The sequence below is a fragment of the Erythrolamprus reginae genome, chromosome 2 (genome assembly GCF_031021105.1).
Source record: "Erythrolamprus reginae isolate rEryReg1 chromosome 2, rEryReg1.hap1, whole genome shotgun sequence".
NCBI lineage: Eukaryota > Metazoa > Chordata > Lepidosauria > Squamata > Dipsadidae > Erythrolamprus > Erythrolamprus reginae.
The window spans coordinates 288,334,685-288,356,719 of NC_091951.1; the positions used below are offsets into that span (position 1 = coordinate 288,334,685).

The 22,035-nt window shown below is 37.5% G+C and overlaps 1 protein-coding gene across 1 annotated transcript in view; it reads right to left on the minus strand.

Annotated features, from left to right (window-relative positions):
• SLC12A2 (solute carrier family 12 member 2) overlaps positions 1-21,434 on the minus strand; it is a 46,455-nt gene extending 25,021 nt beyond the window's left edge. Inside the window, exons 1-11 of the mRNA XM_070742838.1 lie at positions 18,789-21,434; positions 18,113-18,710; positions 16,926-17,717; positions 9,041-9,160; positions 5,867-5,942; positions 4,810-4,905; positions 3,966-4,105; positions 2,981-3,091; positions 1,683-1,791; positions 900-1,027; positions 737-821 (exon numbers count right to left, since the gene is read on the minus strand). Coding sequence (XP_070598939.1) covers positions 737-821; positions 900-1,027; positions 1,683-1,791; positions 2,981-3,091; positions 3,966-4,105; positions 4,810-4,905; positions 5,867-5,942; positions 9,041-9,160; positions 16,926-17,639 — 1,579 coding nt within the window. The 5' untranslated portion in view covers positions 17,640-17,717; positions 18,113-18,710; positions 18,789-21,434. The remainder of the gene's footprint in view (positions 1-736; positions 822-899; positions 1,028-1,682; positions 1,792-2,980; positions 3,092-3,965; positions 4,106-4,809; positions 4,906-5,866; positions 5,943-9,040; positions 9,161-16,925; positions 17,718-18,112; positions 18,711-18,788) is intronic.
• Positions 21,435-22,035: the final 601 nt, after the last annotated feature.

Genomic DNA, 22,035 nt, shown 5'->3' on the forward strand with positions numbered 1-22,035 from the left:
GTTCTATTTAACTATTACATTGAGCTAAAACATCAGTTTACAAAGGGGGGAAAAGGCTGACATTTGGGGTGGGGGGAGACTGATTGGCAACCTGCAATCTTTAGGTGAAATTTTGTCTAAAATGTTTAATAAAGAAACAAATTTAACTTCATAATTATAATCTATATAATGTATAATCTATTTTTAGAAAATTTTAAACAACTTATTTACCTGAATTGTAGTTTGGGTTTTCTTGTCATTTTTGTTCTCTTTTAGAAGCATATACAATATTTATAATATTATTCTTGCTTTATCTTTTTCTGCCTATATAGAGGTATATTTATATTTGTGCTCTCTTATTCTTAATTTCACGTATAATAGTGAAATAGCTATTAATTTTACCTCTATATAGTTTACCAAGTGGGCTACAATACAAAAGATTGGTCTAAGACAGGGGTAGGCAAAGTTGGCTCTTCTATGACTTGTGGACTTCAACTCCCTGAATTCCTGAGCCAATCATTCTAGCTCAGGAATTCTGGGAGTTGAAGTCCACATGTCATAGAAGAGCCAACTTTGCCTACCCCTGGTCTAAGATGATGCACAGTAGATAGATAGATTTTGTTTTTGGTAAATTATAAATTGATTGCCTCTATATGAAGAGTAAACAATAATTCAAATTGTAAAAACCAATCTGGGAAAAATTATGCACACACATATCAAGATGCTTCCAAACAATTTAGAAGTGAAAATTGCTTACCCACTGATATTGCTACTCCTATGTAAACCACTGTAGTGATTAAGATGGCTAGCAGTGTCCCTTTCGGTATGGCTGATTGAGGATCCTGGAAAAAATGGAATGTATGAACCACAAGAACACTCTAAAGAACTAAATAGTGATAACATAACTAAACATCACTCACCGCAAGATCACCTGAGATATTTGCACCAGCTAAAATGCCTGTTGCAGCTGGGAAAAATATAGCAAATACTGAAAAGAAAGTTTCTTCGTCTCTGAAATCTGGTCCAAAGTTTTCTGAAAATATTTCAGCTATTAAGTAAGAATGTTAAAAAAGAATTATTTTAAAATTGTGTTGTCCAATAAACTTCATATTTATTATTCCACTGAAGAAACTACAAAGAAACTTAAAACAATTATGAATACTTAAAAACGCAAATTGTAAGGAGGATATTGAAAGATGTGCTGTGTTTTTTTTAAATATAATCTTTCACCAAATCAGTGTAACTTTCTACTACCTGTAATTTTCTCTTAGTATTAACAAAAGAATAAATATTAATTTAATCCATTTTTAAATTTACAAGAATTCCTATAGGATTATAGTAGATATATTAATTAGAAACAGCATATAGGTAGTCCTCACTTATTGAACAGTCTTCAGATGATTGTTTAAAATTAGAACAGTACTGGAAAAAACAACTTTACAGCCTGCTTACAATCTTTTATGACCTTTGCAGTATCCCTCAATCACATGATTCCCCGTTATAGACAGTACACATCCTTTATCTGACCTTTGCGTTTTTTCTTTTTTCTTTTCTTTTCCTCCCATCTTGTAGAACAGAGATGGGGTTATAAGAGAGCAAGCTCTTTGCCCTTCTACGCATCGAAAGCAATGTGTTTGTACTGAAAGCAGGAAAGGGTCAGGCAATGGAGAGATTACTTACAGAAACTTGCCGTTTTGTCTTACCTTTGTAACCAAAGAATCCTTTAGGCTTCTTGTTCTCAAATGGAATAAATGTTCCTATGACGAAGTCAACAATAGCTACTAGTAATATCACTAGCAGAACAATTTGTGCCTATAATTTTCAAATAGTTAATATTAAGTGGTTAATATATTTATATAAAACAATTCCATACATTAAAAAACACTATATTTAGATATAACGATCTACTACTTAAGAATGAAATATAAATTATAAAGGTTTTTGATTTCTATTTTTAATTAATGCCGTCTGCTTTATCCAAATTGTTTTTTCATATTGAATAAATTTGAAAGCATAGTTCATCAATTTCTCAGAATGTCGGAGAAACGGATTTTAATAAAAACAAAAGGTTAAACTCAACCATAAGAAACTAGATGATAGTATTATTACTGCTTGGTTCACTATTTTACTGTTTTAATGTTTCTTCATTATATATGGATATACGAATTGCAAATTTGTTGTCGTCTTTTTAGGTTTTCTTGAGGAGGGGGGAGTTACCCAGATCACTTTGATTAAGTAGGCAGTCAAATAAATGTTATAAATACAGTTCTTTAGATATGTCAGCCTCTCATTAATTGAGCCAGAATTAGGAATGCCTGAGCTTGAAAATGTTTTGTAACAGAGATGATAATTCACTTAGAATTTTACTCTATTTGATGCAACTTAAGCATAGTAATTCTTTGAAGTAAATCATATTAAGATCTTAAGTATTTAATAAAAGGAATATAAGGATGGCATTTTTTAGATTTATAGAATGAAAATAATGTAACCTTTAAAAAGAAGTATCTTACGGGATCTGTTTGGGCCATGGCATTTTTTAAAATCTAAACAAATACTATCTTGTTTTAACTGCCTCCTTCTGGAATACTATTTTTTTAAAACTACAATGTCGCAGTCCTATGTGTAGTTTCATCAGCATTAAAATAATAGTACTTACTTCTGAAAAGCCTTCCATAGAATTATAAATTTTCTTTTGTAGGGCACAGAACTGTCACAAATCTTACTGCTTGTTTGGATTATGTATTCAGAACAAAACTCTGACACTATGCTCTAGCTCTAGGACTGCAACAACCATATCTGAAGAATACTTTGCTCCCATTAACCTAATGTTAACAGACAATGTAAATAATCTCTATATTGTAACTATGTGATGAAAAGTTACTGCAAGAACATTCTTTGCTAGATGTCTGAATATTAGTTCTATTTTTGTAACATATGCATTGCTTTGCACATTTTTTCCATCATTACATTTATATTTTTTTCAAAAATCAGAGTTACTTACTTTAGCTTCCCATTCCATCCCTGCTAACGAGATGCCTAATAAAACAACAATTGTAATTGCTCCTATAATTCTGATATCATTACTTGGATCCAGCATAAGTACATCATGTTCCTATAAAAAAATTGAGATAATTGTAAGAGTTAATGTTCAACAAAATCATATTTTAAAATATACAAAGATTAGAAAGAATATTTGAAACAGAACTTCATCTTAGTTCATCGCATACAATAATTAGATCAAAGATCCTAACTGTACAAATGTTGAAGTTTATTTTGCTCTATTTTATAAGAACTACCTCTAATCATAGAGATTAATACTAAAATCCTCTAACTTTAATGGTTTTGAATTGATTACTAAAAATCAAGTTCTGATTTAGAAATACATGACAAGTATGTATGCTCCATATTTTCATGTTGCCTTAATTTTCCCTTAGGTTGGTAATCAATGAAATGTAACTTGCCTCTGCCCTCTAATACAGATTTCTTCTTCTTTTTCTTTTTTTGCAAATTATGGTTTGGAAGGAAAGCACACTATACAAAGCACAAACTATAGTCACCAAGTAAATGAAAGATTAAATGACTAAACAATCTTCATAGCATTAAATCCCCCATTATGATTATTCTTAGAGTTGCATAAGCCTTAAAAGGAGGTCTATGATTCATCAAAATAGTTTGATAGAAATAAACCTTTGCAAACTTTACAAACTCATGGGCTTTGCACAGGTTTATTTCTATCAAACTATTTTGATGAATCATAGACCTCCTCTGGTTTTCCAGTAAGCATAATTAAATGATGTATTTGATCTTGAGCTGATCTCAGCAAATATTTGCCCATTACACTAGTAACACCATTAAAGCCAAACTGTCCCACATCTCCCTAAAAACCTTTTTTATAAACTATTCCAAAGTAGAACTGTTCTGAGGAAAACTTTTTCACACTGTGAAACAAAAAGATAACAAACAGCACACTGGAAGAATGAGTTTACCTTAAGTAGTTCAACAACAGTCTCTGCAAAACCAACTACATACATGGCTACGGCAACAGCATTAGCAAATGCAAAGATCAAGCCTATAGCACCGCCAAATTCTGGCCCCAAGCTTCTGGAAATGAGATAATATGCACCTCCTAAAAAAGAAGAGACATTGTAAGATGTAACTTATGATATAAATTACATCTTTATGCACATAATTTATGCTTATGTTCTACAAGTACTGATTTCCCCCTTGTTTTTAATTTGAGATCAATTCTGATTTTCATGTGCACAAAGTCTTAAGAAGTACAGAATATCATTATATTATTCACTTGTAAGAAAATGTTTGCATCTGTTTAGTACTGAAGTAAACAACACCTAACAGACAGACTGTCATACTGACAGACAATATAGATAGGCAAAAAGACAGAATTACAGCTACTAACTGTATGGAAACACATTAAGGGATAAAGCATTGATGTGTTTTCTAGAACTTTCCTTACAACTAAAGAACTATGAAACTGCATGCAAGTAACTGTTCTGTTTGTTAAGCAAAACATTCATGATGAATAGAGGATTTTTATAACAAGTCACTAAAAACATGTTTTTTGAAACCAACTGACAAGCTAACATAATATTTTGTTACTGCTGTTGCAGGTGGTACAAAATTGCTATTGGATGCACATCAATCATATATTTTGTGGTCTTTAAACATTTATTTACATTATATGAAAAATACTTCCATCAGGGAATTTACATACTTAAATTATTATACAATATATAAATGTAGCGCCTAAAAATCATTTATACCAATTACATTTAAAGACTACCAATCATATAAGTATTAAAGAAGTTTTACCTCCTCTCACAAAACCATTGGTAGCTATTGCTGATGTAGACAAGCCAGTGATAGTAGTTACAACAGTGGCCATTGCAATAACCAGGACAGCAAGTCCTACAAGAAAAACAGAATTTTTATGATTTGTAAGGACTATATATTTTTTAAAATAACGCATATTATTTAACAAAAAATACTGATTCAACAAAATATGGAAAATATGTGATGAAATTCTGAATTACAGCAATGTCAACATCCAAATTACTTTAGAAGATAATCTCTATTTACAAGAACCTTTAGTACTAGATGATAACTTTATGTCAACAATCCACTATCAAGTTTAAAAGCTAAAGGATTTGATGGAATATTTACAGAAATGTGACAAAGTAACAAAATAATGATTGAATGATTCTACCCTATAACAGTAAATCTGAAGAAAGACATATGGCCAAGTGATTGGAATAGATTACCTTAATGCCAATATCAAAGAAAGAAGACTGCAAATTGTTGCACCATATTTTTAATTTCATCATTAGCAAAATAATTCTTAGGATCAATAGTATGTTCAATCCAGTTTTAAAAACAAGAGACAATACTGCTCTCTGGAAATTGAGAAGGCCAAAGAATATCAAAAATAATTCACTGTGTACTTCATTGATTACAGGAAGGACTATTCTTCTGTCAAGCTGGGATATGTCTTTAGGCAAATGGCATTCTCAGATCATTTTCAAATGCAAAAGCCATGGCAAAGCAGATCAAATCATATTAATTTTTAGTAAAAAAGCCAGCTACATAATCTTCTGGGAATCAAATACAGGGCTAATAATTCAGATGTGCTATATTTTAATATAGAAACAAACTTTCCTCCCCCCAAAATGTGAAAGTTCTGCCAAAAAAAAATATTGCTTTTTGAGAAATAACAATAACAACTACTACTACTACTACTACTACTACTATTATTATTATTATTATTATTAAATTTATATGCTGTCCCTCTCTGGACATTTAGCAGTAATCCTAAATGTCAAAACACAGGAATTTTAGCAATAGCCAAAATATAGTGTTTGGAAGTATTTACCTATGCCAGCGTGTCCTACAATCCAGGATAGACGAATGAAGAGCATCACACCCCAGATATTCAACATACATCGTACCTATGTCAATATCAAAATAAATAACATTTATATTAAAATTAGATTTTTTAAGTAACTGTAATAGTTCAAGTTAAAAATTTCTTACAAGAAAACCAAGTATCTCAGGCTTTTGAGCATTCTTTTCAAGATGCAATTTGGAAACCATCTAACTTTAACAGCGCATAGTTGAGTTTTCAGCAAGTAAATTCGCAACTGGCTGGATCGTAACTGGCTGAACAAATGCAAGCAACGGGTAGTCCTCAATAGAACTAATCTACATAGAAGGAAGTATGCAATAGGATACCCCAATGCTCTGTTTTAGGCCCAGTACTCTTCAACATCTTTATCAATGACTTGGATGAGGGGATATATGGGGAACTCATCCAATTTGCAGATGACACCAAGCTAGCAGGAATAGCCAACACTCCGGAAGATGGGCTTAAGATGTAGAAGGACCTTGACAGACGTAAACATTGGGCACTATCTAACAAAATGAAATTCAATGGTGAAAAAAGTTAGGTTCTACATTTAGGCAAGAAAAACAAAATGGACAGGTACAGTATATGTGGTATCTAGCTCAATAATAGTAACTATGAGAAGGATCTTGTAGTCCTAGTGTACAATCACTTAAATATGAGTAAGCAATGTGCTGCAGTTGCCAAAAACAGTTTTAGGTTGCATAAACAGAGGGACAGAATCAATGTGAAGTGTTAATACCACTTTATAATGCCTTGGTAAGGCCACACTTGGCATACTGCATCCAATTTTGGTCCCAGTGATGTAAAAAAGATATTGAAACTCTAGAAAGAATGCAGAGAAGAGCAACAAAAATGATTAGAGGACGGGAGGCTAAAACATATGAAGAACGGTTGCAGGAACTGGCTATGTCTAAATGAAAAGGACTGGAGTGACACGATAGCAGTGTTCCAATATCTCAGGGGCTGCCACAAAGAACAGGGAGTAAAACTGTTCTCCAAACCACCTGAGGGCAGGATAAGAAGCAATGGGTGGAAACTATTCAAAGAGAGAAGCAACCTAAAACTGAGGAGAAATTTTATGACAGAACAATTAAGTTCTGTTGTCAGCTACAGAGGCGATATGTGGGAGGCCCGGCTGTAACTATCTGAAAGTAAGTAGTAGGGCAACTCCATTTCCATTTCGTTTCTGAACTTCCTATTGGCTCTTTGGGGCATTTTTCACCATCCCCAGGCTTCAGGAGGCTTTCCTGAACCCTGGGGAGAGCGAAAAACAGCCCAATGGGCCTAATAGAGGTCCAGAGTTTTCAGTAAGGCCTGTAAAACTCTTTACTCCCTTTCAATTCTGTTATTCTGTTTAAAGCTCATAATAATTACTGCTCATAATTTCATATTCCTTAACACTGCGGGTAAGTTTCTAATTTATATATAAAAAGATAGTTTAGAAAACAAGATTGCAAGATGACAATTTTAAAAACCTAATTGCTTATTATAGAAAGAAATTATTATTAAAAGCTAATCAATAGATTATATACAGAAAACAAATGTATTACCTTTCTAGATTCCTAATAACTTGTTCACCAGAAAAAGACTGATCACTGTTTATAAACCAAAAGTATAGTAATAAAGCAAACATAATATATAATATCATTCCAAAAACTACATCGTTTGTTATTATGTGTCCCACCATTTTGGAGCCATTTGCTTTGGAAGAGTTTGAGTACTGAGCTGTAGTTTCTTAACATGCCGAATTGGAAACTGTTTTGTAAGGAGTGTTTAAACCATAGAAAAGATACAATGCTATCCTTGAAGCTAGCATAAGCGAACGGAAAGCAGAAAATATAAGGATGGAAATCTCAAATTAAATAAATTAGAAAAATGCTAATTACATATAACTAACCTTTCGTAAGAATCTGAAAACTTATTTATGCCACCAGGCCTGGTGTCATAAGAACCCATCCTCTGGCCACTGAATGCTCATGGCTTGTGCTTGAATGAATGATTTTTAATGTTTAGCTTTTTATAATGCTTTAAATTAACTATCTACATTCACTGGATCTAGTTGTATTATTGTATACTGCTTGATTATTGATATGTTGTGAGCCGCCCCGAGTCCATGGAGAGGGGCGGCATTCAAGTCCAATAAATAAATAAATAACCATACTATTGCTTATTACAAATTTTAAAGTGAACAATATAAACAGTATGCCTTTTACTATTAACCATAGAGTTCTGTGGTAGAATGAACTAATAAACTATGTGGGATGTGAAATTTAATCAGCAAAAGAAAATAACAGACTATCAAGAATGAAAAGACACAAATGAAAACATTTTCATAGCTTGTTCTTTTCTGTCTACCGATACTCTTAAATTTACCTTTTCTTTCTTTAAAAAAATATTCGAGGCACTGATTATGACAACTGCCAGCTAGACAGAGAGGGATCTCAAAATGCTGGCTTTCCAAGCCATTTTCTATGGCCTATAATGGATGTTAAACAGCAAGGGTAGGGCAATGAGTGCTCTACAGATATAAATGCCAGGCCACAGGAAAAGCCCTGGAATAGAAGCAGTCTGGAAACAGCTGCCTCATAACTTGCCTTCTTATGCCAGCCTAGCATTATTGTTCGGGCATAGGGAACACTATCAACTCCACAAATCTCCTTGTGATGAGCAGCATCATTCCCTGAGAACCCCCACCTGCTGTCACCCTCTCTATCACTTAAGAAGAAAGGCAACATGTAAACAAAAAATATCGCTGCTAGGCAAAGAGAAGGAAAAACTCTGCCAGGCAAAAATAGAGATGCCAATGAGAACAAATGTGAAAAAGAATGTGAAGAGAAGCTAGACAAGAAAAAAAATAGCAGGGTGTGCACAGTTTTTAGTAGATAGATAAATTATCTCACCCTACATATGAACTTCAAAATATATTACATATCAAACCAGTAATAAAATTAAATATTGGTATTTGGGTAAACAAAAAATAGTATGAGCTAAGTGACCAAATTGAAATATTTTTATTTTACAAGTAGTTCTGTTCTATCATAAGATCATTGTTTCACCATTCATGAAATGTTAAATGTCACCCACACATGATTTAAAACATTAAATAGAAGTCAAGAATTGAAATATAGAAGTTCTACTCACCAATACACCTTTAATCCAGCCAAATTTGACAATTCCTTTACTATCAGCAGTGTATGCTGCAGTGGCTTCTCCAGTAGGAGTTCCTTCTTCTCCATTTGCATAGCCGTCTTCAAATAGCTCCTAAAACACAAAAACAATCAGAAGGGAAAGGGGAATTGTAAGAAAAAGTCTCTAACAAATCTATTTAATGTTGATATTGTTGTAACCAACAAGGATTAAATGGCGGAACACTTTCTATCAGTAAAGCTTGGAATTTTTTTTCTGTAAAGAAATAAGTCTACCACTGTATGATAACATATTTTGTATTAAGTTAGCGGAGCTTTATATAGGTGTTTTATACAAGGGGGAACAATCTGAGGTTAGTTGGGGGAAAGATCAGAAGCAACATGAGAAAATATTATTTTACTGAAAGAGTAATAGATGCTTGGAATAAACTTCCAGCAGACGTGGTTAGTAAATCCACAGTAACCGAATTTAAACATGCCTAGGATAAACATATATCCATCCAAAGATAAAATACAGGAAATAGTATAAGGGCAGACTAGATGGACCATGAGGTCTTTTTCTGCCGTCAATCTTCTATGTTTCTATGTTTTATATGATTCATTTATTAAATGAAAGATGTCTTGCATGATGTAAAAATATATTTAAATGAATAACTTTCACAAAAGATTATAATTATGTAAAGTGTGTACATATACAGATATTCTTTGCTAAATAACTGCCCTGTTTAATGACTGTTCAAAGTTATGACAGCACTGAGAAAGGAACTTTATAGTTAGTCCTTGCATTTACAACTGTCAGTGTGTCTCCATGGTCACATGATAAAAGACTCCGGCATTTCACAACTGATGGGTATTTTATGACTCTCAAAATATCCTGTGATCACATGATCATCATTTGCGTGCATCACAGCTGGCTTCTGACAAGCAGTGTCAATACAGAAGGTGGCAATAAAACTGCAAGTTTTGGTTACTGATGTCTTTCTTAACATGGGTGACTTTCTTAACATTGTGATGGAAGTGAGGACTTACGTTTCTTGCTGTCACATGATGACTTGCTTAATGATGTTTAGTGACAGAGTTGTTGACCCCATTTATGGTGGCTAAGTGAGAACTATCTGTATACATAATTTACATTCAGTCAAAACAGTCAGTGCTCCACACCAGACTTTCTAAACTTTGTTACCCTAGAAGAATTATTTCAAAGGCTCTATCCTAGAAGATCTCAAGGATTCCTGTATAAAAATCACAAAACATACCCTAAAAAAGTTTACAACAGAATTTACTTCTTGCTTATACAACACATGTCTACGTTTAAAACATCAGCAAAACAGCAGGCCAGGAGCCGATTCAGATGAGTAAAAATTCCTGCCACGGTTAGTATTGGTTCATAAAGTAAAAAACAAAAACAAACCTCCCCACCCCCTCTAATCATGGGCTCTCGCAGAATCCAAACAAGTTGTCATGGAACCCCAGTTGAGAAAGGCTGTAAATTTTAATGCCGTTGCCCTATGTCAGCTCCAGCACGCATGCACGTGCTGGCCAGCTGATTTTCGGCTTTGGGGAAGGCTGTTTCACCCTCCGGAGGCTTCAGGAAAGCTTCCCTGAAGCCCCGGAATGCAAAAAAACACCCAATAGTCAAACCGGAAGTTCAAAAGAACGGACTTCCGGTTTTCCCATTGGGCTGTTTTTTGCACTCCGGGGCTTCGGGAAGCTTCCCTGAACCCTTTGGAATGCAAAAAAACAGCACAACAGGCAAACCAAAAGTCCATTTTCCGAACTTACGTTCTGCCCATTTGGTCCTTTTTTCACTGTCTCAGGCTTTAGTGAGGCCTGTGTGCATGCATGGGGACGGGGGAATTGTGTGCATGTGCAGGAGCAGTGAGGGGTGTGTGTATGTGCATGCGTAGGGGGCAGGAATGGCTGGGGGCACATGCACACATGCTAGCACACACACACCCTTTTGGCACGTGAACCACAAAGAGTTCACTATCACTGTTTCAATGTTTTAAAAAAGCACAAAAAATTATTATATGTTTAATCAATGTAGTGCTTTAATCTCCATATCTATATAAATAAATAATAAATTAAACAGAAAAAAATAATGTGAGCTCTATTTTTTACCTCTATTTACTTCACAGTACGTATATTCTGCCTTAGTTAAGTCAAGGCCATGAACATATCAAACATATCTTCCTCCTATTCTATATATTCTATATGTCCTATAATCATCACCACTTGTTGCACTTCTGCCAGTGATGGACAAGTTACTTTTTAAAACTTATTATGAAAGAACTCTAAACTTTGTCTTTCAATCAGGTCTTGACAGTTCTTTCTACCTCTTCATTAGAGTCCAATGCATATCTACAAAACTATTCCTAAATTTGGGAAAGGATGAAAGTTGCATGGTTCAAAGTTTGGGATTATATGATAGACGGAATAAGGTTGCGAAATTCAATTTCACGAATAACTATTGGATGGATTGTGAATTATGAGACCTAACACTGCCAGACTGCAATCTAAATTTCCTTATTTTGCTTCCAATCCATGTGTTATTGTAAGCATTCTGGCTTCAGCCTGACATATTGCAGTATAGTGCTTTAAATTAAAAGTAGTGCTAGATTCAAGGAAATCTGGGTGAACAACAATATCTGCATCTCAAAATCTATAACGAGTTTTCCTGTCAAACTCTAAATGATAACCATGAGGTTTCCTGTCAAGCCTATGTTTTGAATATCAGTCCATGGAATATTATTATAAAATATCATACATGAGTAAAGATTCACATATGATATTTTATAATAATATTCCATGGACTGATATTTTGTTCCTGGAACTTGTTTTGTTGGCTGTCACAATTTCTGTGGAAGAAATTCCTCACATTCATTTTTGTAGTATGACAATAATTGATGTAAGAAACCCTTGATTTGCATCAATCTTCAAAAACTGAAGACCTTCAATATCATGACTCATGTATTCCTATGAAATGTCAAGCTTTACAGAGCTCTACAGAGAGGGGCGGCATACAAATCTAATAAATTAATAATTATTAATTTATATCTGAATAAAGTTTATTAATCTTTTTCATATGAATTTGTCAAGGGGCTCAGCAATGATCAATACATCAAATCATCAATTTTACTAGCACTTCCATATATATTGGCATCCTTCAATCTTGAAATACCATGGTATCATGCTGTGGATTGTAAAAGTGGATTGTAACCTACTCAGGCTTCATGCTCATACTAGCACTTCTACTCCTCCAAAAAAAATCCTCATTAAATACCTGGGTTTTCCATTAAGCACTGGCATGGGTTAAAGCGATTTAATGTTGGAAGCTTGAATTGGTGTCAGGTTTTTTGTTTTATGTGTTATAGTTTTAATAGTTTTACATGATTTTTATATTGTTTTAATTCTTGATTGGCAGCTGCCCAGAATCTGGTATAAAGGAGGGTTCTATAAATGTTTTAAATAAATAATCAATAATTTGACAGTGAACTTCATTAGGCTAAAATTCAATTACAAATTCTATCTGTTAATAACTTGTAGCATCAAAGTCATTACATGAAGGGTTACACGAGTAAAGTCTTTTCTTCTGCCAGAAAGCCTGTTGAAGAACCCTTCAATCTATTAATTTTACCTTATCTGAGGATTACCAGATTTCAGAAGGTTTATTCTGAAATCTGGTAATCCTCAGATAAGGTAAAATTAATAGATTGAAGGGTTCTTCAACAGGTTTTCTGGCAGAAGAAAAGACTTTACTCATGTAACCCTTCATGTTTTTTCATTTCCTAATCTGATTGCAACACAGCATATTAATAATAAAAAAAATACAATAAACCAAATATGTTGTATTGTAGGGAAATACAAGTACTGTAATCCAATCTAGTAGCTAAGAATACAAGGCAGAATCAATGAGCTATAAACCTGCAGTCTCCCCAGGTGAGTTTAAAACAAACTATTTTAAGTTTTGTTGACACGATAACAGGTAGTCCTTTGGGTTCAAAGAAGACACAACGCTGTACATTTATGAACACAGAGGTGGCAGTCCCAGTCTGGAAGCCCAGATTCTAGAAAATAGAGGCACGTAGGTCCATTATTACAATAATTGTGAATGCTATTCTGTGCTGCTACTCATAATATTCTATTAGTTTTTGGTAATTCTTTAGCACTTGCATGGACAAGATTGAGGTCTCTTTCTGGTCTCCAATTCACCATACAATTACTAACTAGACATAAATGTTCATCCATTCTGATGATATGTCTCATCCATTGCATCTGGATTCATATCCACATAGGAGAGGATAATTATAGTTCTGCAGACTTTCAGCTTTGTGGAAATATGGACATTGTGATGGTTGAACACTTCAGCATACAACTGCCCCCAAATCTGGCTGGCCTTACTGATCCTGGGGTCAATTACTTTATCCAAAGACACATAGATCAAGATGACACTTCACAAGTATTTGAACCTGTTTGGCAGCTGGATATCAACAGTGATCTTCTATAGGGTTGGTACTTGGCAAAGTCTTCAGTCTTACTGCATACCAGTTATCTAAAATTTTATTTAACATCAATTATAGATCACTGTCTTTGGGTGTCAAGTGCACAGAACCATAATCATTCATTATTTTTGAATGTATGGAGGCTCTTTGTCCATGTGTTCAAGGAATAAAAGCCAGAGTGTTGTCCAATGGGTACCTGATATGACTCCCTCTTTCAGACCTTGGACAGTATGCAACAACATGCAAATCACAGATTGAAAAGGACTGAGACTAGTACCCAGCTTCACCTCCAATGGAAATGGTAAATACAGCTGACCTATCACCATTGTAAAGGACCTATTCTGTCATTCTGATGTGGAGCAGCTGAATCAACTTCAATCAATTTCTTTGGGCATCCATAATGTTTCAGGATGACCCAGAGAGTTTCCCTGTTTCCCGTGTCAAATGGCTTTGTCAACTTGATGACAACAGAGTAAAGAGGCTTGTTCTGCTCAATAAAATTATCCTGGGCTTGCCTCACAGTAAATATCATGTCTACTGTACTACTGTCCAAAACAGTGATAAGTCTACTCAGGATAACAGGGATGGAGGGATCTTGCAAAGGACAGCAGTAAACTGCCTCTATAATTTGTGTAGTTTGATTAACTTCCCTCATTTTTATAGAGAGCTATGATGAGGGCATGACAAATCATCAGGCATCTCCTCCTTGAAACAATTGTAAGGCATTTAGGTGAACAGTTTTATAGATCTCAACAGGAATACTATTTGCCCTGTTGCTTTATTTGAGTTCATCTGCAAGATCACTGTTTTGATCTCATCAGTAGAGGAGGCAGGTATAGGGCATCCAAAATTGACATCTGAGGAATCTGATGTAAGACATCGGGATCAGTTGTGGATGGCCTATTAAATAGGTTAGAAAACTAGTTTAGCCTAGTGATTTTTCCGATTCTTCCCATCTTTGATCAAGCTCAGCCCATCACATGACAGCAAGGGAAAGCATCTTGATTTACAAGAACCATAAATTGACTTTATGATGCTGAAGAATTTCAGTGGCAGAGTTCCACTTGCTCAGCTTTTCTCTGCTGCCACTCATCCTGCATTTCTGAAGGTGTTTAAACTTTAAACAGTTCATTCTGCCTGTCTGGGTAGGCCTTGTTCTTAAGCAGGAGTGCTGCTGAAACAGTCTCGTGATTTTCATCAAACCAGTCATTTTCAGTTCAGGTACATTTATTACAATCAGCTAATGATAACTTTAAACTGCATCTATTTTTCAGAACAGTTTTCACAACCAGTAAATATTAACACATTAAGCCATTCTACTCTTAATCCTGACTCTCACTAGTTTTATACAATATACATCCACAAATACTACCTGTATCAAAATGCTGACCACTCTTCATCTGACCAAATAACATAGATCGACTTTAAAATATTCTAACAAATGATAAATTATATTTCATTCAAATTTTAACATAAAATGTTACTGACAAGAACACATTCCAGGCAATATAGCAAAGCCAGAATGATTGCCAAGATGATAAATGCATCTGCTACTCAGAGATGCATTAGTAGCTTTGGCTGAACTTCCTTGTAACATCAGCTGATTTGATATCATAAAGTACCTGAACTTGTGCTATATGCATAACTAGTTTAAAGTATCCTTGTCAAGGAACCCTTCACTAGAAGGTAACTCTTATTTTTATATCTAAAAAGATATAAAGGAATGCAGAACCAATGTGACCAACTGAATTGGTGAATTTCGGTTTGGCTTAAGATTTCAGTAGATATATATATTTTTGTATATCTATCAGTCTAACATTTTCTATTACTGTACTTACTTTTAATGTTAAGTTAACAGATAATTAGCCAGGTGATTAAGCAAGCTTTAAAGAACCATCCAGCTAACATTTCTTTCCACACAATATCCTACTTATAAATAATATGTATTTATATTCAAACTGCTAAACTTAGAATATACTTCCTGAAAAAATGGAAATCTACAATACTCAAGACCAATAGATATTAATATGTCTACCCTAAGCCCCAAGCCAACTCAGTGAATTCTGAAGTTAACAGAGTTTCACTGTTACAGGAAAAGAACATTTATGTTCTAATATAATTCTTCCATACTACATTAGGCACTAAATAAATTTTGAAGTAAGCTTTTATAATAGGTAGTATAATACCTGTTCAACATTCATCATGCCAGATTTCCCCCCCTATCAGTTACAATGCTTATATCTTTAAAATGCTGTTAACCCAATGAAAACCATATTTCCATCATATATTTACCTTACTGTTAACATATTGCTTCAACCAACTATCTAATCTTTATACTAATTTATCAAACAGGTTTTCAATAGCTTAGTTTCAATATGCAATTCTGTTTGGCAAATCTTAATTCTTTCAAAATCAGAAATAGTAACAATGGCTATGTTATAAGACTTATCAAGATAGACTTACCAAGCACAATTCTGTTTTAATATCATATAACTGATACATACTTTTCAAAAAGACAGAGTCCAGAAAGTTATCAAAACTTTCAAATACAATATAAGCACTAATAAAATTCATAATGAACTATAAACTGTTTATAGTTGAAGTACTTAAGGTGTTGAGTTTAAATTCCTTCCATCATCTTATAACAATGGACATGTAATTCTGACCTACTGAGAAGACGCAACTTTAAAGCAGCCTATGTTATTAAATACTTTAGATAAAAGCTAAAAAGTTATTCTGAAAGTAGTCTCTCAAACATAATTTACATATCTATAGACAGCTTATAAATCCAGCAAGTCTGGCCAGTGGACTGACAAAGAACCTGGCATCAGTAAAAGCACACAGAAAACCAGAAAGCTGGGGGAGAATATTAATATGGATGCTTGATATAAAATAGAGATAAAGGAATTTCTTCTGGCCTAAATTTCTTTTAGTTGTTCTTACATCATGTAGAGACTTTTCACTGTGTTTCTGCAGCTACTACGTACCCCTATATCCTAACCTAAAATGAACTAAAACATCTGGAAGAGGGAAATATTACCTTAGACCCAACAAGTACTGCTGTAGTGTTGCATTAACTTTTACAGACCTATAAAGTATACTGGCTCTATCTAAAATATACACAAACATGAGACAACATGTAACATAACAAAAGGACAGCAAATATATTTGCAATGCATATCTATAAACCAAAGTTCATGCAAAGAGAACATAGAAAACATAACTTTTTATAGTTTCTAGATTCGCCTTTTTTAGAAACCCAGTATTTTTCTGCTTCTATACTCTCGGTATGACACCGCATCAGCCTGATGCCCCGTGATTTTTTAAAAATCCCAAATGGGATTACCAGATGTCCATGACTTGCTCACCATCACTCACCTTGTCCAGCTCATCATGCAACTCTGCGAGGCTGGGTCGAATAAGTTTCTCTTCTAGGCCAGCGGCTGTATTCCGATAATAGTCTATCCTTGGCACGGCATCGATGGTGTTGTGGCCAAAGGTGCGCATATAGTATGTGTTCGTATGAGTATCGTAATAGTAGTGATGGTGCCCTCCTGAGCCTCCGCCGGAATGTAGGCTCCCTTCGCTGAGAACCGTGTCGCCACCATTCTGGAAGCTGACGCTGCAGCCTTCCGGGCCACCACCTCCAGGCTCACCAGAGCTGTCATCTCCAGCTGAGGGGTCCACAAAATTCACCCGAAACCGGCCTTTCGCTTCCTCACTGCTTTTCTTATGCCCATCACCAGGGGCTTCGGGGGTACCTTCCTTCGCCTTCGCCTCTTCCGCCAGGGCTGCCCGACTCAGGTTTTCTGCCACCAGGTCCACCTGAAAGCGGCTCTGGCTGGGCGTGGGACCCAGAGGTCTGCAGAGCCCATCTCCGCCGGCTGCAAAGGCAGGAGCGTCCGGCGAGGAGTCGCCTGGACCAGCCGGTGCATCCCCGTCACTCACCGGCAGCCGAGATACTTCCTCCGCGCCTGTGGCTGCTGCTGCTGCATCGGCGGCTCCTCCTCCTCCTTCCCTCCCTGCAGCTTTGAGCTTCGGCGAGCCGGAGCGGGGCGGCGGGGTAGAGGCGCGCGAAGGCTTAGATTCCATGGCTTCTGCTTTTCCTCGGGCGGCGACAATGCGGACCGGAACAGAACCTCCTTGCGGCTCAATGAAGTACCTGGGTTTCTGGCAAGAAGCAAACAAACACAGTCGGCTGCCGCTCGGGGCGCCTTAAAACCACCAAATGGCGCCACGCCGCTGCCGGGCTCCACTCCACCACCCTCGAGAGAAAGCAAGGCAACACGCCGCACTTCCTCGCCAGATAACCGCGCGGCCCGGCCCTGCCCCTCCCTCCCTGCCGGTCCCTCCGCCCCAGTCCTCCTAGCGCTGCCACACCAGGTGATGATGCTCCGCAGCTGCTGGCCCCTCTCGCCCCTCTGCCTACCCGGGCGCCCTTCCTCGAAACCCGAGACAAGGGAAGAACCGAAGGAGTGTGTGGGGGGGGGGGGGGGTCGGGAGACTCCGTCCCCGCTACTCCCCCCTCCCCTGCCGCCGTAGCTTTGCTTCCCGCTTTCTCTTACCTCACGTCCCCACAGACCAGGACCACCTTCGGTCCGTCTCCCGAAACCTCAGGGGCGGCTGAAAGCAGCAACGCCACACGCTTCGTATCGCGGACGCCAAGGCGACAGCGCGCCCTGGGAGACCGCGGAGGGGAGGAAACCGGATTGGCCGAACCTCCCGCACGGAACTACGCGCTCTCCGTCGGAATAAGCCGACGCGGTTTACAGTCGACACGTGTTGTGTGCACGCCTCGGCGCTTGGGCCGGCCAGCCGCAAAAGCTTCCGTGGGGCCTTCCTTTATCCCCCACCTCACCCCCTCAGTTCCCCCCCCCCCCCCCCCGAAGCGAGCGAAAGCCGGCGCCAAGGAGCGAACGAGAGCGGGCCGGCGGCAGCCAATCGCCAAACAGCCGCGCGGCTCGAGGGACGAGTCTTTAAAGCATCCGCTCAGAGGGGAGCGGGAGGCGGAGGCAAAACCCGAAGCAGGGAGGAACTTGGCCAGGCGAGGGCGGAGCAGCGGTTTCGGGCGCTGCTTCTGGAGCTTGACGGATGCTGCTGGCCCGACTTTGGTGCGCTTCGAGGTTAGAGCTTGCCCGCCGCGGGGCCGCCGCAAACCTCAACCTGGCTTAAAAGCGAGGCCGCGATCCAGCGTGGGCCGCTCTCCCTCTGCAGGGCGACCCAGCCGCCGCAAGCCTCAACCTGGCTTAAAGCGAGGCCGCGATCCAGCGTGGGCCGCTCTCCCCCTGCAGGGCGACCCAGCCAGCAGCGCCCTTAACTCTTGTGTTAAGGAAAAGGAGGGAGAGAGGAAGAAGGCATCCGCCCGGCGGGCTGCTCGGGCCTCCGCCTCTTTTCGACGGAGGAGAGCTTTTAAAGGCAGATGGCGGGTTATAAAACTGACGCTCGGCTGGAAGAGGGGAATGGGCGGGCCTACAAAAGCAAACTGCTCCTCCGTGGGCGGACGGCTAGCTGGACGGCTAGGAAAGTTCCCCGACTCTCCCTTCTGCTGTGGAGGAAGGGAAAAAAAATCAAGCCTCAAGATCTCGCGAGCAAGGCCGCTCAGGCGGGACTGAGGTTGCAAGAAGACCCAGCGAGCTTTACGTTGAGGCGGGCGGTTTATTAGAAGGAGGGAGCGTTCTCCCCCTGCTCTGAGGGGGAATGTTCGCTTCCCAGGAAAAGCTACTCAGGACATCTCAATTGCTAAAAAGATGTAAAATGCCTTTCATTGAACCATGCTTTGCCTTCCTAGGATGTCGAAGATGTCCCACATTAGGAAGTGGAGGGGGGGGTTCCCACACAAAAGCAGTCCATGCATGATTATACAAAGCGAAAACCTAATGTTTTGTTTTAATTGCTGTTTGTATTAGTTTTATCACGATTCTGAGAAGTTGGTAGCCGTTGCTTCATAGGAGTTAAACTGACCCATTGCATATTGGTGTGGTATATACTAGTGAATACTTTGAATTGAGCATCCTCCAAAAAAATTCCTCCGAAATCCCAAGGGTTTGCAATGATTCCTGGGCAGGCTAAATGATGTGGAAATTACTCCCTCAAGGCCCGAGGTTTAGAAGCAACTCCCATTCAAGGGAAAAGAGTAACAGCCTTGCATCTAGCAAGCTTCTGCTATGACGCTATTTTATGTTAAGGACCCTGTTTTCGCCCTTTCAACCCAGACAGGGAAGGTTAGCTGATGTCATGTGAATTCTGTAACCTATTTAACAGAGGGGGTATATCTAAACCAACCCTGACACATGAACATGGAAGGAAGTATTTACTCCGAGTTAACTCTTTTCCTGCTGAAATAGATAACACTTGGAACAGCACTACAAAAGCTGAGATTTTTCTAGTCCTTCCCCTTACATGTAACAAACAGTTTGGGAAATGGGTATGCCTTCTACCTGTCTCTGGCATCTTTAGTTGGACCATCATGGATTTTCAAACAACTTAGAAGAAAACAGTGGGCTCTTACATGAATAGCATTGTGGTCTAGCATCCTGGATGAAAGGATGCTATCTCCTTTGCCCTGTATGGGTGTTGTTTCTACACTGTAGAAGGAAATCTGAGGAATTGGGAGGAGATATTGAATGGGTTTGCATATCACATTGGGTCATAATCTGTTTTAATGTGAACCCAATTTTTTAAATACAATCACTGTGTATTCATAAGGTTGAAGCTATGTCTGTGATAGATTAATTTCTTAGGTAAAACGGAGAATTGCCTAGAGATTGGCCTAGAGATTATATGAGCATTCTCCAAAGATTCTAAATTACCTACAAAGAGAAAAATCATTGATTTTTTAAAATTAAGGGAGACTAGGATAGCACTATTTTGGCCTTGTTCTGGCCTCATCAACTAACCATATCCTTACTGGGATAAGGTTACATACATGCATACATACATACATGCATACATACATACATACATACATAAAACCTTTTCAGGTGTTCATATGTTTCCTTCGTACAAATTGTTTAGTATTTAGTAGAAAAGGAAAAACAGGCAACCTCTATATCGACAGCAATAAAAATACTTGTAAGTTTAGGTACCCTTGGAAAATTTGCCAACAGCACTGAAAAAGTGATTGATGACTTGTTCCATTCTTAGGACCATGTGATCAAAATTCAGGAGCTTGGCAACCAGTATCTATGTTGGTTGCAGCATTGTAAGGTCATGTGATTGCAATTTATGAATCTTCCCAGCTGGAATCTGACAAGAAAAGTGACTTCATGGTTTACACTACAACTGTAGTGATTCACTTAATTATGGCAAGATTGTAACGGGCTCGACTCACTTAACAATGCCTTGTTCTAGTTCAAGACAGCTAACGTGCTTGTTGAATTCTGCTCTTCCCATTTTTCTCAATGTAGATATTAGATTAAGGTTGTATCAAAACTAATCCAGGTTATATATCCTATGTACTATAGTACAAAATACCTGAAATGGGTGATTCAGCTTTATATTGTGTTCCTAAATGGGAGATGTAATCTATTATTGTATTAATAATACCTACTCCAATTAATGATTCAGTTTATGGCAGGGGTGTCAAACTGGCGGCCCATGGGTCAGCTGCGTCATACACAGGCCACACCCACCCCAGCTCTATGAATGAGGAAAACATCACGAAACATCACATGATGGCAATGTGACCCAACAAGTTTGATACCCATGGTCTATGGTTTACATTCTTGCAACTGATGTTAACTTGCAAGTCCTGCAGTTAAAACAGCCGGGTTAATTTTTGTATTTTTTTAGTGGCATCTGTTGAAGGACAGGAGATTCATGTTTACTGCTTTAACTCTTGCAGCAGTCCCTGAATATGTGGATCGTTCTAATAAATATTCTGACCTCATTTGTTATTGTTTGTTTGTTTGTTTTGGTCATTTGTCACTCGCCTATTCAGTTTAGGAAGCATCAAGGACTTCACAAATATTGGACAATTGAGGTGGGTTCAAGGAAAGGTAAACAACACTATGTACATGTAAACAATTTCAAAGTAGCTTAGTTATACTAGATTGAATTGAACAAGTATATGACTTCCTTATTTTTTATTGCCAAATTGACAGGCACCTAATAATCCATAACTGTTATCAATTTGAATCTATTTACTATAAGAAAAAAACCATTTGTTGTAGTAGAAACTTTGACAAGAAGAAACAGCCTTGTAAGGACATTAGACTGAAATTATAATTTTCCAAAAGCTAACTAAATTATAGCTTTTTAAGAAATCTAACATATCCGTTATCTCGATTTCTTAATATACATCTGATGTTATGGAAAAAATGGGAAAATACTGCAAATAGTATCTAACTGGTAAAAATATATTGTATATTTCTAGTCAATATTTCTTGTTAAAATACTTATATAGACATTCTTTGGACAGAGACTTTTTATTTAATGTGTAATTAGTGTACTTTATTTGCATAATTTTTCAGGGGCCAAATGTTTGCTT